Source organism: Aphelocoma coerulescens, chromosome 1A (assembly GCF_041296385.1).
Source record: "Aphelocoma coerulescens isolate FSJ_1873_10779 chromosome 1A, UR_Acoe_1.0, whole genome shotgun sequence".
Taxonomy (NCBI): Eukaryota; Metazoa; Chordata; class Aves; order Passeriformes; family Corvidae; genus Aphelocoma; species Aphelocoma coerulescens.
The window spans coordinates 49513371-49529554 of record NC_091014.1 but is presented as its reverse complement, the minus strand read 5'-3'; the positions used below and the strand labels follow the sequence as shown (position 1 = coordinate 49529554).

At 36.4% G+C, this 16184-nt stretch overlaps 1 protein-coding gene across 4 annotated transcripts in view; it reads right to left on the bottom strand.

Annotated features, from left to right (window-relative positions):
- Positions 1 to 9590: 9590 nt before the first annotated feature.
- The window catches only part of APAF1 (apoptotic peptidase activating factor 1), a 33418-nt gene continuing 26824 nt past the window's right edge, over positions 9591 to 16184 (bottom strand). For all 4 annotated transcript variants that reach the window (XM_069000588.1, XM_069000586.1, XM_069000582.1 and 1 more), the window contains exons 23-27: positions 14765 to 14884; positions 14316 to 14441; positions 13439 to 13564; positions 12873 to 13019; positions 9591 to 11244 (exon numbers count right to left, since the gene is read on the bottom strand). In XM_069000588.1, the coding sequence (XP_068856689.1) occupies positions 11101 to 11244; positions 12873 to 13019; positions 13439 to 13564; positions 14316 to 14441; positions 14765 to 14884 (663 nt within the window). In that variant the 3' untranslated portion in view covers positions 9591 to 11100. The remainder of the gene's footprint in view (positions 11245 to 12872; positions 13020 to 13438; positions 13565 to 14315; positions 14442 to 14764; positions 14885 to 16184) is intronic.

Below are 16184 nucleotides of genomic sequence, written 5' to 3'. Positions count from 1 at the left end.
ACTGTCCTGCTGAAGAGGCAGAAGAGGGAAAGCAGAGACATGGCCTATGGTCCTTGCCTTTCAGGAAGGCTGTGCTCCAAATGCATGAACGGGAAATGACATCTCCAGCTGGCTCCTGCTCCTGTAAAGACCACAAGCAAACTTCTCTTCAGTCCTTCTTAACCTTTATATAGTGCCACATCTTTCTTCCTTCTGTGGAAGTCAGGTACCTAGATATATTTAAGAATGTGGGTCTGGGTGAAGTGGTAACAACTAGGCAGACAAAAATGCTATCAGTATGTAAATGAAACCAAATTCTCTCTCCTCTCTCTCTCCTGTCTTCTCCTGCCACTCTGAGCTTAGATAGAAAAACTGCTTTTTCTATCAATCATAAAAGCTGTATTCAAAATACTTTACAACAACAATAAGGAAAGATGAAGCTTACTGGCAATATTCAAGAACTGCCTGGATGCAGGCCTGTGTCACGTGCTCTAGGATGACACTGCTTGAGCAGGGAGGTTGGATCCACTGTGGTCCCTACCAACATTACCCATTCTGTGATTCATACAGTTTCTGTGTGTGATGAAGAAGTCTATCACAGATGTAACTTCATAGGATCACTTGATTGTAAGACACATGCCTTTTTGTCTTTTTAAACATGACATTTCCTACTTTCAAATCATTAGAACTGCTCAAATTCTCCACACCCTTATATAAAGCTAAAGTCATACTAATATTAAATCCTTAGGGAGGAAAAAAAGGAAAAGAAAAATAAAAATTTGTGCTCAGTGTTAAGGATAGGTCAATGCTTGAGAGAATGTGTTCAAATTTGAAGGCAGTATATTTGTTATCATATTTTCTAAACACATAACGGGAAATCAGAAAGCCAGTGAGACAAAGGAAATGGAGATATGCTCCAATATAGAGAATACCTAATGAGCATTAACTTTATCCTATAGTGACACCATGAGGAAAAAAAGAAATAGACCACACTAATTTAAAAACTGCATTAGATGCTGTGCAGTCTCCATTCTTGCACTTGTGATTATTGGATAATGATAATTGCTAGGCTGCAGAATGTCAGGCTTGGGCATGTCCTAAGCAAAAATATCCTAATGTATATAGCTGAGGCTAGCACTACTTCTTTCTTGAGTTTATATTGCAAAGACTAATATGCTTTCTTTAATTTACCTTCCAGACAGTATGTAAGTCTATAAAAGTATCAGTGGTGGATTAAATTAACAATTCTGCATTGGAATTGAGTGAATCTACTGAAACATACAAGTGTCTGGGAATGTTGTGCATGAGGGGAAGTTAATATAAAAATATATTAGATCATTCACTGTGGCCTCATTTCTCTGTCACAGCCATTACATTTAACTCAGTTATACTTACATAAAACTTGAAGAGTTAACTAAGCTAAGTACCTCAAAAACCTGGAAAATTGAACTGATTGTTAGTAGTAGTAGGGAAAAGAGACTATTAAGGTGCCAACATTATCCCCAGCCCCTGATGGGGCAGGAAAGCCCTTTGGTGAGAAGTACCTAAGTAATTCCAGCTGCTGATACATACAGCCGGCTCCATGGACAGGAGGAAATATTCCTGCCAGTCTGACTTTGGGGGTATCTGTTTCCCAGCCAGAAGTCTAGTCCTTGCATGATGCAGTCTGCAAGGAAACAAAAATATGAGTATCTATTGCACCTGAAGGTACAGATCACCTGTGTTCAATACTGCACATCCCAAAGCCAATCTCATAGGAAGGTGAAAAGATTTAAAGATCAAATTACACAGCACAAAAATGAAATTCTTCCTGATCTGCAGATGACCAACAAAACCTCTGAATCCTTGAATTTCATTACAATCCCTCCTCTAGAGCAGACTTATGCAGACCTGAGTCAAGGAGCATTATCAGAGGGTCTCTGATGTTCCTTTCTGTACCTATTTTTAGGTGAGACATGGAAAGGAAGGAAATAAAGATCTTAGCTTTATAATAATACATAACATTTGAAACACACAGAACATCTGACAGTATTTAAGTAGGAACAGAATGTTTTCCTGAGATGTTTGTTTAGACTCCATTTTGCATAGAGATGTAGGAATTAAGAGCTAATTCCGTTGTTGTATATGATTCTACAAGATTGTTTTGAATCAAAATATGATGTGATAATAAATTAAATTCCTTTAAGAAATCCAAAGTTCTTGTATTGACAATGATATGTTAAGAACAAAAATCATAAACAAAACAATCAGAAATCTGTCAGTAACATTTGCCAAAACCAGTCTCTCAAAAAAACCACAGCAGTCAGTAATGCCTAGAAAAATTCTGTGGCGCTCAGAGTAGACTCTACTATTCCATATAACCTCAAACCTGCCATTCCACTGTTTGCCTCAGGACTGACTTCAGGTCAGTAGTTGCCTTGGTCACCTCTTTAAAAACACCAGAAATGCCATGATTCAGAACTTTTTGGAAACTTCTCATTTTTTTAAGGTGCGATGAATTTTACCAGGTGTGGTTCAAAGGACTCTTCATCCTATCTGTTGCGGACAAACGGCTGTTTATCATTTGGACTTGCTAATTTAAAATTCTTTAGCTTGAACAAATGCATTTTTGCAACCTGTTCTGTTAAGATTTTCAATTTCCAATGCTGTATTTCCAACATCCTATTTCAAAACTGTGTCCCTTTGATCAACGGAATAAGCTTCTTTTTCTAAGATTTCTTTTTTTAAAACATAGGTTTAATATTAATCTCTCATTTGCTTTGCTTATTGGTATTTCACTCCTTGGTGTAAAAACCCTTATCAGTTGCTCTTATACTTCATAATTTGCACTCTAAAATATTATAAACATCATCTCAATGTATGTCTGTGTTGCACTGCAGCTTGTACACCTTTTGTAAAAGGATGTCATGTAACATCTCATTCAGCAGATTAGGTGGTGTGGGGGCTTTTTTCACATCTGTGGAACTGTGACTTCTTGGACCTCTTTCAAAGCTTTCCAGCTTTAACACATCCTACATTACATCTGTGCTCCCAACCATGTCAAAATTTATTTGCTGGAATGTTTCCAAATCTGTAACTCCCTGATCAAGGTAATACCCTGTTATACAAGGAATATGCAAGCAGAGTACAATCAATGACACCTGGAAAAGTGATAATTTTTTACACCTTGAAATTGGTTTTATAATAAAGATTTCATAAAGGTTTGCTTTTCAAGAATGTCTCTGCTGATCCAAAGCCAAATGTGTGGGTGTTTTTCATCTCACTGTAGTTGATTTAACTTGTAAAAGGAGACTTAACTTCCTTTCTATAGTTCCTCTCAATTACATAAACATTCCTGTGAGCCAGTCAGTAAGAGTTTATGACAGATTTAGAGCTGCTTGGTGATAATTTATGAGTACTTTATGTTGGCCTGATTACTGAAATGTTTGCTATATGGCTTCATTTGTTTAGTGTAACAAGAATCTGTTGGGGAAAAAAACAACTCTGAAAGGGAAGGATAGATTAAGGTACCCAGTTTTCAAACTCTACTCAGTCCTTAAGGAATGCCAGAATTATTTGAACATCCTATTCAACAAAGCCTCTAAAATCAACATAGAGAATGAAAAAGCAAAGTCCATGAATCTGCAAGAGAAAACCTTGTATTTCAAATGGTAAGTGAAAAGTGCTTAACTGCTAAAAGAAGTGCTGCTTCTGCCAGTCACCACAAAACCACCACCACTACAGTTACCTTGAATGTGCCACTGCTGCTGGATTATCTGAGCTACTGATCTCTGACAGTGGTTGCTCAAACCTTGTCTTCACTTCCTGTGGGAAAGAATTTTTGCAGTCCTCCCCTTGGACTAAGTCCTTGGGTTACCATACCTAAACTGGCTGTTCTCACTTTGAAGTTCTGACTTTGTTTATGATCATTTCTTTCTTTCCCTTCAAGGAATCTCAGCAGCTATGAACAGTCAATTTATAAATAACAACAACAAAAAAATCTCATTTTCAATAGAAAAACCATTTTGTTAGAACTCAAATGTTGCACAAAACACATCCTAAACAGAAGCTCCAAGCCCTTTGCTTCTTGTCATGGGTATTAATTCCAATTTAGACATCCAAACTACGAGATATTCTTTCTCACAAAAGCAAAGTTAAGACCTCTTGTATTTGGTTCTAACTGCTCAAAGTATTCACTTTGATCAAATTCTCATTTTCCAGATAGGTTCCTGCTTAACAAAACAAACACATAGGCAGACACATAAGAATCCTAAAGTAACTTCTAACCCATCACAGAACTCAAAGAGCAAAATAAGTAAAGCAAAATGGAGGGACAAGCTGCATGAGCTGGAGGCACTGTGGTTTAATTTTGAAAAGGAGGAGATGTAATTTTTATGCAAAATAAAAATAAATATAGGACGGATTATCATTTTCAAAGAACATGATCTTAATTTCCTAAATTTGTATTTTAGCAAAAAAACAGCTATATGATGCATAACACATAAATGTAACAGCTTGTTAAAGATCACTCTTTTTTTGCTATTACATGCTGAAGAAACCAGAATCCAGAACACAAACTGCGAAAATGTTCCATTCCACAGAACTACTTTGTGATAAAGAAAACAAGAATAGTGAAGTTCAACTTTGCTGCAACGAGTCTTCCCTTAACACTACCAATATGAGAACCCAGAGCAGTGGAACCCCTTATTTGAAGGAAGGTTGACATAAGTAATTAAGGACTAAATATGAGATATAAAGAGTAGTACAGGAGCTTGAGAAACTGCAACGTGTAAAGAGCTCACAGCTAGGAGACGCTTAAGAGGAAAAATAGATCATAACTCAAGGAAGAGAGGTTTTTTTTCTATAGCCACCAGAAGTTTAACCCTTTGAAGAAAGATATTTCTGGGAAAAGGAGATAAAACAGTGAAATTGGTAGACTTATAGCTTATTGCCACCTACTGAGTTCCATATCTTTTTAACCTAATTTAAATTCTCAAGATATGCTATGAAGAAAATTCTCATGAAGTTCAGTTGAATTGTACCTATCTCTAGCAGGTATTCACTTTATATATAAAGTGGCAGGTAGTCACAATCTCAGAGTGAAAAACAATTCTTCCACAAGTTCAGCTTGGCCACTCAACCATTCCTTTGAATTAATGTGTACCCTTAAGATCTTCCTCAAACTCAGTGCTCCAGACTATAGAAAACCAGCTGCTGAGTCAAAATAAAAAATTTCTACAGTATCAATCCTTGATACTGTAGAAATATTTTTTTTTAAAAAGCAGTATCTGCTCTATAATTTTTGAAGTGGAAAAACTACAACTCTTTGGCTTGGATAAATTGAGAGTTAAACATCCACAAGACATTAAAGCATCTCTTTAAATATTTTGAAAACTCAGACACATTCAGGTGACCTTTTTTCATGCTATTGTTAAACATACACTCAAATAGAGGTAAAATCTAGGCAACATTTCTTCTGTTTAAACTGTTTTAAACTGTTCCTCCTCCTATTTCCTAGTTCTGAAATTTAAGTCACATATTGGTAAGACTACACATTTTCTCCAATATCTCAGCTGGAAATATAAAACATATAATTGCTATCCTGAACTGAATATAAATAAACTCCACAGCACCTTTTAAGAAATCATGCAAATACACTGAAAAAATTAGTAGCTACCAGCTTCCGTAAGTATATCTTACCTTATTGTGTAGATGCTGAGTGTTCACCCATAAAGTCATGATTATTGGCTTCAGGTTGGATTCTTTAGAGCAAAATGTTTGATCTGTATTTAGAGACAGATTTCCACTGGTCTACGCCTATGTCTATTCATTCATCTATTCTCTACTAAAAAGACAAAACCTTAAGCATTTCCAAGTCTCACACTAAAAATATGCTATTCCTCTCAGGTATTATTTCAGGGCTATTAAACCAAAAGTGTATTTTTCAGTCTTCCCTTAATCCTTTTTCCCTACACTACTTCTGCCAAGCGGCCTATAAGCAACAGCCAATGCTGATCGTAGTATTAAATTAAAGGATGAATTTAAGTGGTTATAACTGGGAAGCACAAAAAGAAATGCTGTCATTGTTACTCCAGAACAGGAAAACTTGCTCTCAAAACATATTAAGACCAAGATTTCTTAACACTGAAGTAAGAGTTTGAACCAGCAGGCTACAAAGTCTTATCAACCTAAATACTGACACTAATGAGGAAGAGGAATATAAGCAGGTACTACTACATTCAGAGGATATTGCAGGCAAATAATATGATTTTTAGAACTAAAAGAAAACACTGCTATCATGTTCTAGAAAGTACTACAGAAAAGTGCTATAGAAATTATATTTTCTATACAGTTACAGAGAAGAGTTAGAAGAGTCTAATGCTTTAGAAAAGTAACATAAAAGGTATTTTTAATATCAAGCATACTTCGTGTGAATTTATGCATTAGAAATAACACATGCTTACCTCAGAAGCATCATGTTTATTTTTGAAGAGTTTGAATGGGTAAATTTGTCTTTGCCTCATTTTGAGTCATTTTAAACATCATGATTTTCAAAACTCATTTAAGTTCATACATTATTAGAGAAACTGAACAAAGCTAAAAATAAATCAGACACACAAATAAATTGAAGGAAGCTAATACAGTAAGAAATTAAAAATACCACATAAACATATGGAATCTAATTGTGGCATCCTAAGTAGTACTCAGAGGATGCCTCTTGAGTACAGAACAAGAATCCTCTCTAGCCTGAAGGACATGAATCTAACCATTCTCAAAGCACTTCTCCTATGTACAACATATGGTTTGTTAAATGGAAACAAGCACAGGAAGCTAATTTGTTCTGTAAACAGTCAGGCCCCAAGAGAGAAACTGCCTATTGAAACACTTACAAGATACTTTAGCTTTCTCATCCTCCTGAAAAACACACAGAGGCAGCTTAAATAGTTCTAGTCCAATTATGACACAGTTGTGCTATATCCCTCGAGTGTAACTGTGGGAGATGATATAGGAAGTGATGAAGCTGTCAGTGACACATGCAGACTGAAAATCTTACTCCTTTATACTCTTTTAGGATGCATCCTAACAGTCTCAGCCTAGGCCTCTATTAAGTCTAGTTGCAAGGTTGCTCATAAAAAACTCTCCTAGAAGAAAGGTGTGCAGTAAATTAATCTGGAAGAAAAGCCTCTTAAAAGCCAAGCAAAGCCAGCATCCGTGCTCCAAACCCGCTGGTCCCCCCCCTCCCAAATAAAAGCCCACACCAACGTACACGTGGATAGAAGCACGCCACAAAACAGCTTTGGAAGTGCTGAAAAACACAGTTAATCTACTGTCACTCTACTGCAGAGTTCCAGCCACAAACAAGCCTGGTCTCAGCTTAACATCTTCCTGCATATTGGAAGAGCCAGTGACTGTGCCCCATTCCTAGCTTGAAAGAACAAAATTAAATTGAGCACAGAAAAAGAAAAAAAGTATCATATTGGAAGTGTTCAGAGTATCTGGCACCCTCCCTGTTCTCCAAAGAGTAAAGGTCATTTGGCTTCTGCCTTTTCTTGGAATCACAACAGAAATAAGGTGTCCCAAGTCCTCAGAGCTCTTGGGCATCATCATCACCATCTATGAACCCAAACAGATTTGTGTCTCCATAGTAGACAGAAGGAAGAGGAAAGCATAAGGTGGACAAATACACCTCGGCATTGCCATGGAGTCTGTACTTGCTATGAAGGAGAAAGGCAACCAAACAGTTCAGTAAGGGAGCTATGTTCTACTAGCAATTGCAAAACCATACCTGAATTCTCTGTGATCTGCTGCTATTCTGCATTTACTGGCTTCTTGAAGATGAGGGCAAGTGCCCTCCCTGCAATGTTCTGTTCCAGGAGGGCAGAAGAAACCACCCCAGTCGGAGTCTTTCAGCCTGGCTTTCCCCGGAAACCTGCAAGGGCATCAGCTTCTGCAAAACACCTCAGGAGAGCAGTGACAAGGACACAGACTCTGTTGTGGCTAGATGCAACCTGGGGAACTGGGCCTTCCCTGAAGAGACTTCACTGAATTTAAAAATTGTAAAAAACCCCTCCAAGCAGTGATTTGCACAGCGTTCTGGAATAGGGAGTTTAACTGCGCAATTTTCAAAAGGAGGCAAAATAATTTTGGGGTGGAGGATATTCCTCTACTGGCAACAGGTTACCAGTTCCAGTTCTACCCCCACATTCCAGCACTACAAGAGATCTATATGGAAAAACCTCAGGCACACAGTGCACAGTTCTATTTCAAACAACTGTGTAAGGAAAGAGAGGGGGAAGGAGAACACTGTAGGTGGAGGAATGGTACACTTTAAGGCAATACAAAGCATCCTCTTGAGCAGCTGTATCACACATAGGTATGACTCCCAAGGAAAGAGAAGAAAGAGATACGTGAAGGAGCTGTAGGTCTAATTGACAAAGTGAAGAGACTCAAAACTGCTACAGAAACTGATAGGCATAGTTAATAGGAAGTACAGAAATTGTTTACACAAAAGCATATTATAATTTCAGTTACAGAACTAGATAAAATTGGCAATGCTCATTAGTTAAATGTTTATGTAGACTGTTTAATTTTGATCTGACATTAAAAAAGATAATGGAAGCACTAATGTTCAATCTACATAAAAATTCTTTTAGCCAAATTCTCTTTTGTTTCCTTTACAATACATGTAACATTGAAGAGAACAGACAAATCTCATTATACAGCAAGACCTATGTTTTATTACAGTAAACAGTACAGTCCTCTTAAATATTTTAAATTGACGAAGTTGCTTTCGTGCCTCCTATTTTAATAATTTTTCACTTGAATTTTTTCATACTTTCCCTGCAAATCAGATCTATTCTTTGGCTCTTCAGATATTTTTATCACTATTTCTCTTCTTCCATCTCAGTTTCAAATACTTACAGCCAACTCCATACTTTTACATACATGAATGCAACCATCCCATCACCACCTTCCGTGAAGAACAGCTTCCTCAGTTTCAGCAATAAGTAGAAGGCTGCTTGCTGTCATTCTTCCAGAACATCCAGGAATGTAGTATTTATCTCACACTTCTTCAAGTTTCTGTGCTACTTGCTTCCTACTCACTCTAAAATTGCAATTGTCTATGAAGTCTGCTCATGCACCATTTTCTTTCTGCATTAAACTGTGATCTTTTTTTTTCCCATCAGAATTTCATTACTGTTCCCAGAGAAGAGAACTTTCTGCCCTGGTTCCTCATGGGAAACATTTTTCCTGTACCTTTTAACCTGGTTGGGTCTCTTAAGTTCAGCCCAACATGGTCCTTGAGCAGTAAGGACAGCACAGCCTCTGGGATAGAGGGACACTTGGTAAGAGAAGCTTCTTGCTCCTTGGATCTTCAGCTACTCAGGGAGTACTGATGGGCTCTCTACAAACTGGACATTAGGAGCAACTCTGTCCTGAACCAAGACTTTGATTTCCCTCTGTTTCCTTTTTCCTCCACACCCATATTTAATACTGTTGCTCACCTGTCAAAGCACTTTCAATGCAGTTTGTAAAGCAGCATTATGTTTGGATGGAAAACAAAACCACAATAAGAGATGCAGCACTCCCCTCCATCCCATGTATAAAAAAAACTCACTCAGGAATTTAAATTCATTTACAACTTTGGCCAGTATTGCCTGGATCATCTTTATTAAGTATTGTACATACTTGGAATACAAAACATTGTGGTTCTTTCTATTGAATTTCTTCTCTTTACATTTCTGCCAGCAGTACTTTGATTATACTGACCCGTATTTAACAGCACCTTAGAAAGAGTAGAATTTCAAATTGGAAAAGAGGAAAAACTGGTGATTGTCAAAAACAGGGAAATACCAAGAATGCCTATTAAATTTTATGAAATGCACACAAAAAATAATAAAAGTAAAAATTTCATTATTCAGTACCAGTTGAGATACTTGCTACAGTACTTTTTACAATCAAGTAGTTAGACAGTGTTCTACTGCCAGCTACAAAAATATGAAAATCATATTAATGCTTGTGCAGCTGCTCATAGCAGTTGAGAGGCAATTGAATAGAAAAAGGCTTACTAGGTACCAAATAAAAAATTGCTACCCAATTATTCACAAAACATTTTTCAAGCACAAGTAGTATAAGACATTGATAATTTTACCCTATATTGAATCTACAAATAGACTGTAAAAATTAAAAAAAAAAAAAACATAAAAAAACCACAAGATCACATATTACCAGGCAAGAGATCAGCTGGGCATTGAATCCCATGTAAACAAAGCTGACAACAGTAAAGTGTCTCCATAGTATAAAATGAATGTTATTTCCAAAAGAAAAAAAAACTAAAATTCACACCTTCTTATAATTTTTAATACATAAGTTCTAAGCCATTTCCATTCTCATTTTAGATGGTTAGCTGTACTCATCCTTTGACTGGAAATGTGGCAAGGTCTCTTCCACTTCAATTAGAACACTGAATTTCAGATTTTGCCTTGAGAAAACAAGACTCAGGATGTTCCCCTTAATAGGAAAAGCTCAGACATGTCACAGTGCACTTTATCTCCACAGGTTTGAAGCATGAAGGTTCTCACTGCGAGTGGGAGGCACAGCTGCTGTAAACTGAACATCTGCTCGATTTGGTTTGAACGTCAAGCACCGACATGGCTGGGTTCATTTTTCAAATGAAGAATGCCCCTGCTTCTTTCCATTCTGTACTAAATGAAAATTCTTGCATCACATGAAAAAATTGGTTTTTTGCCTCTTACACAGTTGTGTTCACGGCTAGAGAGCATTTAGCCATCAGCTTTAGCATAAAATATCATTTCAAAGTATTATACTCTTATTCTTTCTTCACTGCTATTAATATTAATTTCAACTAATTTGAATAAATCTTAATATAATTTCCTTACAAAATTGGAAGCAACACACTTAAGATGAAAATCAAGATTTAAGGATTATAATAAAGCTTATTAAAACAAGATTAAATGCAAGTTCATTTGAAAAAACATGCATAGAAGTACATAAATACACATGAAAACATCATGAATACAACAATTAAATATAATTCACAGCTTAATGAGTGTCAGACAAAGCAGAATTTTCTTCCCAGCTTAAAAAAATTAGTTATCTTTGCAGTGTTCAGCCCATTAATCAGAACTTCTGTAATACATAAAGAATACCAAGATTATCAACAGTCACATATACTTTGAAATTAGGGGACACATGTATTGACTTGAGGTTTGTTCCATTTGTGTAGAAGGTTTGTAAGGATTCTCCAGTAGTTACATTCCACCACTAAGAAAAATAATAACACCACATTTTAAGTTACATGAAGGAATCTTAGAATAAAATCTATTAGGCTTAGCATGGCTAGTCCAGTTGACTGCTTTCACCAAAGAGGCAGAATTAAAAAAAAATATATAAACAAGCTTATGCAGAATAAGTTTAGGACTAATTACTAAAGGTATAAGGCTTTCAGATGAAAAGAAACTTCAAAAAGACTGAAGCTGTCAAATTTCAAGAAAACATACAAAACAATAAATTCAGGTACTGCCCCTTACCCCATCACAAAATGCAATCAATAAACTGCAATATGTCCAAACTTTTTAAAATTGTGTGTTTTCATATAACCAAAAGAATACATGAAACACATTGCCAGATAAATGAAACTATAGCTGAATTTAAAAACTTAGCTAGACACACAATAGGAGTGATCATGTAAAATTTTGAAACCATTTGCAGTTTTTTTAGTAGGACTGACCTCTTTTTCAGTGAGATTACAATTATTATTTTTTGGAATATGCAGTAAGCACTAATAAAAAAGAAACAAAGAAACCTTCAACCATCAGTTTACCATAGTCTGAAATTTCACATTTCTCAAAAAAACTGTAGACCAATGCAAAATTGGACCTAACACAATCCAGCACAAAGCTGCTATTCCATTGTGCCAGTAAGAAGTCTACCTCTATTCCTGCAGCATTTCAGTGTAGCAGAAAAATATCGCAACAGATTACCTTCAGCTTTGATCACACTGAAAAGCAGATGGTATTACTACTTTTTAGCTTACACATCTCATGAAATATGTAACCTTATAGTTGTGTGCAAAATACAGATTTGCAACTTAGAAAATTCAACTCTTTGTTACATGGTTACTGTCTTCAAAGAATTAGTCTGATGGCATGTCTAACAGCTAGGCACTGACCAACAATCAGCTAAACTCCATCCCTCTGAGGTGAGAGCTTTGCCACCTGCCATTTCACAAACACACATAACACACACCTTTCTAATAACAGGTATTGGCTTCCACAAGGGAAAAAAAAAACCAACACAAAAACTGTTGAGAAATTTAAAATTATGAAGAATCCATTCACAGACTGAAAAAAAGGCCATCTCTTCCCCTTCCCCAAAAAAATATGCCCAGTAGATGCCTGAACCAACGAAAGACTGATGAAAACACTAATTTCCTCCAAAATGTCTTTCAAAGACAAATTGCAGAAAAATCATCACTTGCAATTTCTTCTGAGTTTCTAGTTATGACAAAATTGAAAAAAAAAAAAAAAAAGCTGATATAGAGCATTTTTCTACTCATTATACAGAACACAATTGGTGTCAAAATTGAGTGGATATCAAGGCAGACAAAAATGGCCAGGATCTTTAAAATTAAAGATATTAGGAAAGGACATTGCAAATGAAAATCTGAAGTCAATAAAAATGGAATGTACAGAGTTTGAAAATGAACCTGAATTCTTAAAAGACTTTTTCAGGGGACTTGCAGATATGAGAAGAAGTGCTAGACTGTCACAAAAATGAAGAAGCTTTGTGTTAAGTAATTCAATAAACAAACCTGAAGTATTTTATCTTAATTGTCAGAGTATTGCCATTTAGTTAGGTATGATAGGGTATTTTATTATTTCAAGGCTTACCTTAAGATAGCCTCCAGATGACACAAGCATTTTACTGTCAGGAGAAAAGGAGAGGTCTGTTACCCAACCCCCATGCGTTGGTTCTCCTTCATCTACAGTGACTGGGGAGCAGAAGTGAAGTAATGCACCCGTTAAAACATCCCAAATCTAAAGGAGAGGAAAGATTATTTATAGAAGGAAACTTAACAGGAAACAAAATGACCCAAACAAGGAAACCTGAAACATATTTTTCTGTATTAGAGGAAAAAACCAAACCCTTGCAAATATGTATTCTACTTGAAGAGACAACATAATTTTTAAAAAATTCTCGCCTTGGAACTGTATCTTATATCAAGGATTTAATCACACATGCAATTCACAGTGGAATTATTATTAAATCATATGCATCAGTTCCTTAGCATTCATGGAACATGAATCCATCAATATGGTTACAAACTACTGCCTCATGTGGCTAACTGTTATTTTCACCAATTACACATGCAGAACACAAACCGTAAGAGAACTCTTCTGTCTGTGAACTGGCAATCAACCAAATTATAAAATAAACATCAAGATTAGAGCAGTACCCTTATTTCTCCTTTGTCATCTCCAGTGGCCAATAGTTTGTTATTAGGAGAGAAAGTACAGCACCGCACACAGGCTTCGTGGTCTTTCAATTCATGAAGAACAGATGAACTTTCAAAGCTCCATATCTAAATGGAAAACATTACAGAGGAGTGAAAAAAGACAAGTTCAAAACCAATTACGACTTCTTTCTAAAAGGCATTAGCATTAAAATGTGCGTAAGACTTTTTATACATATGCATATTTGTATGTGAATTTATGTAAATATTTTATACTGTAGAGTCTGGTTTCCTTTTATTACCTGAATCACACAAGAATGTGCTTGCTACACATTACTGATCTGACTGTGTGTATCTTTCCTTGGAATACAAGTTTTAATGAAACCTATTCGTTTACGAGAAAGTTTAAAGCTGTTCACAGAAATAGGATTCATCAATCACTTGAAAATTATATTTTAAAAATCTAATGGAATGCTTTAGGAACATAATGGGGAAGCCCCAGTTCACTACTTTGTGCACCTGCCTTCTGAACCTATGCACAGAAACGTCACTAGAAGTTTCAGAAATTTTTCTTAACTTCACAAATTAAGAATGTCAGGCTATCAGCAAACCAATACAGAGAAATAAACAGTGTTCTGCAAGCTGTGCATTAAACATGTATTTTATTTGTACAGAAGCCACTCAGCTTAACTTATATCCAAGATCAATTGCAAATGACTGCAACAGCTTTAGAAACATGATGATGGATATAGGAAATTTAAAACTAGAAATTCAACAAGATAACCTGAATAATCACCAGTTACCTCAAAATGAAAAAAAAAAGATTGCTTTTCAGGACAAATAAGTCATCATTTTTATCTTTGTACAGAAGGTAACCAACCTTTGCAGTTTTGTCAGCAGAAGTTGATGAAAATTTACTACCATCAGGTGAAACAGCACAAGAAAGAACAGCACCTCCATGACAAGCAAATTCTTTTTCTGGGTTTCCAGTAGTGATATTCCAAACCTACCACATATACAGAAAAAACAAGTTACTTTTTTACTGCAGTAAAAAGGTTAAAACACCGGCATCTTACACAATATATAAGCGATAAACTCAGCTATATAGTTCTAATGTGGCCAACATTTTGTTATACTCACTGGTATAGCTGAAATACAACAGTGTAGATCTTACCAAAAATAGAAAATCCAAAATTTTGTCTTAAAAGTCAGCTTACACTTTACGATCAATTCAGTAAAATGTGTGTCCACACAAAGTGCAGGAAGTGCCAAATGTTACAAGAGACAGCCAAATGTGTTTGATTTTTCAATTCACAGCCTTTTGCTCACCTTAACGGTTCCATCAAATGACCAGGAGAGAAGTTTTGAATTTTCCAGAAGCCTAAAGTCTTTGATTGCTTCCTTGTGCCCTCTTAGGGCGGCACATTTGCTCAACTGCCAATTCCATACCTAATCATAAAAATCAAATACTTTTCTTAAAAATTGAAACAGCAAACATAAGAAGCATGAACTAACTTTTTGATTTTTAAGTAACAAGACTAATAACAAGTTCTTATGGTGGTGGTGATTAATTAAAATGTTAGATATTGAAGCGATCCATAATAGAGATACTAAACATTGAGGGTAGCATAGTATTTAATGGTCAACCTATGACAGAGTTCCCTATAATACACATATAATCTATTTTCAAAGTGAATTTGATACTTAAAATCCACTTGTAATTTAAAAAGAAATCAGTAAATTTCAGGCACCTCGGTAGTTTGGTGTTTTAAACTTTTGATTATTACAACATATATAGACTCATTTCATCTGGCAGAACTCATATTATTCTTACTTAAATTAGATTTCTTTTATATTTTTAAAGGGTATTTTTTAATGAACTGTCATTTTGCTTTGCCTTTTTATAACAAAACGACACTTCTATTTTTAATTCAACTATTCACTGAAAAAGAATTAAGTGTAATTTTTTCTACAGAAGCTATTAAGCATCAATTTATTTTAAAAGGCAATGATTTAATAGTTTTCAAATGAGCAGGTTTCCTGCAGCAGGGTGAACAGAAAGCAGCGTGAGCAGGTGCCAGTCCTGGGGCTTTAAGCGAGGCGCTGCCCACCAGAGGGAGCTGAGGGCCAGCAGAAACGCTTCCTACGGCAGATCCAGGAGGGGGATTCCAAGGCAGAGGATGGGCACCCAGGACTGCTTTGGAGGTTTTATTCGAACCCCAGGTTCAGCTGTGTGGGCTGAAGGCTCCTGAGCAGCTGGACACGTGCTCCGGCTTAGGGATCCTGTCAGCACTCTGAAGTGCTCTGCAGGGCAAACTAAGGCTCAGCAAGCTCAAGCTGAGGCACGGATCTTTACTGCAGAACTGCACCCCTGAGGTGGCCAAAAGCTAACACAGACACACCACAATGCACCTCCGGAGCCAGCCTACCTTGCTGAGAGGCAGAGGTTCCTAATTTGAGCCCACATTAGTGCAGTCACTCTATTTCTAGCTGGTATTCAGCGCTGCACTGGACAGGGTGGGCACACCAGCCTGCTCAGAGACTTTTTACGTGATTCCCCAAGACAGTGGAAGCAAGCCCACTGACAGACCTACAGCATCCCAAACCCTCATTTCAGAACTGTTGAGTCCCTTTGTTTGACCATGTTTTTTTTTTACTCTTCTCAAAGCAGTCAGTGCCTTTCTATCATCCACAACATTAGAAACAGAAAACCTGTAATACTCGTAATCGCATAAAGCATAAATAAAGG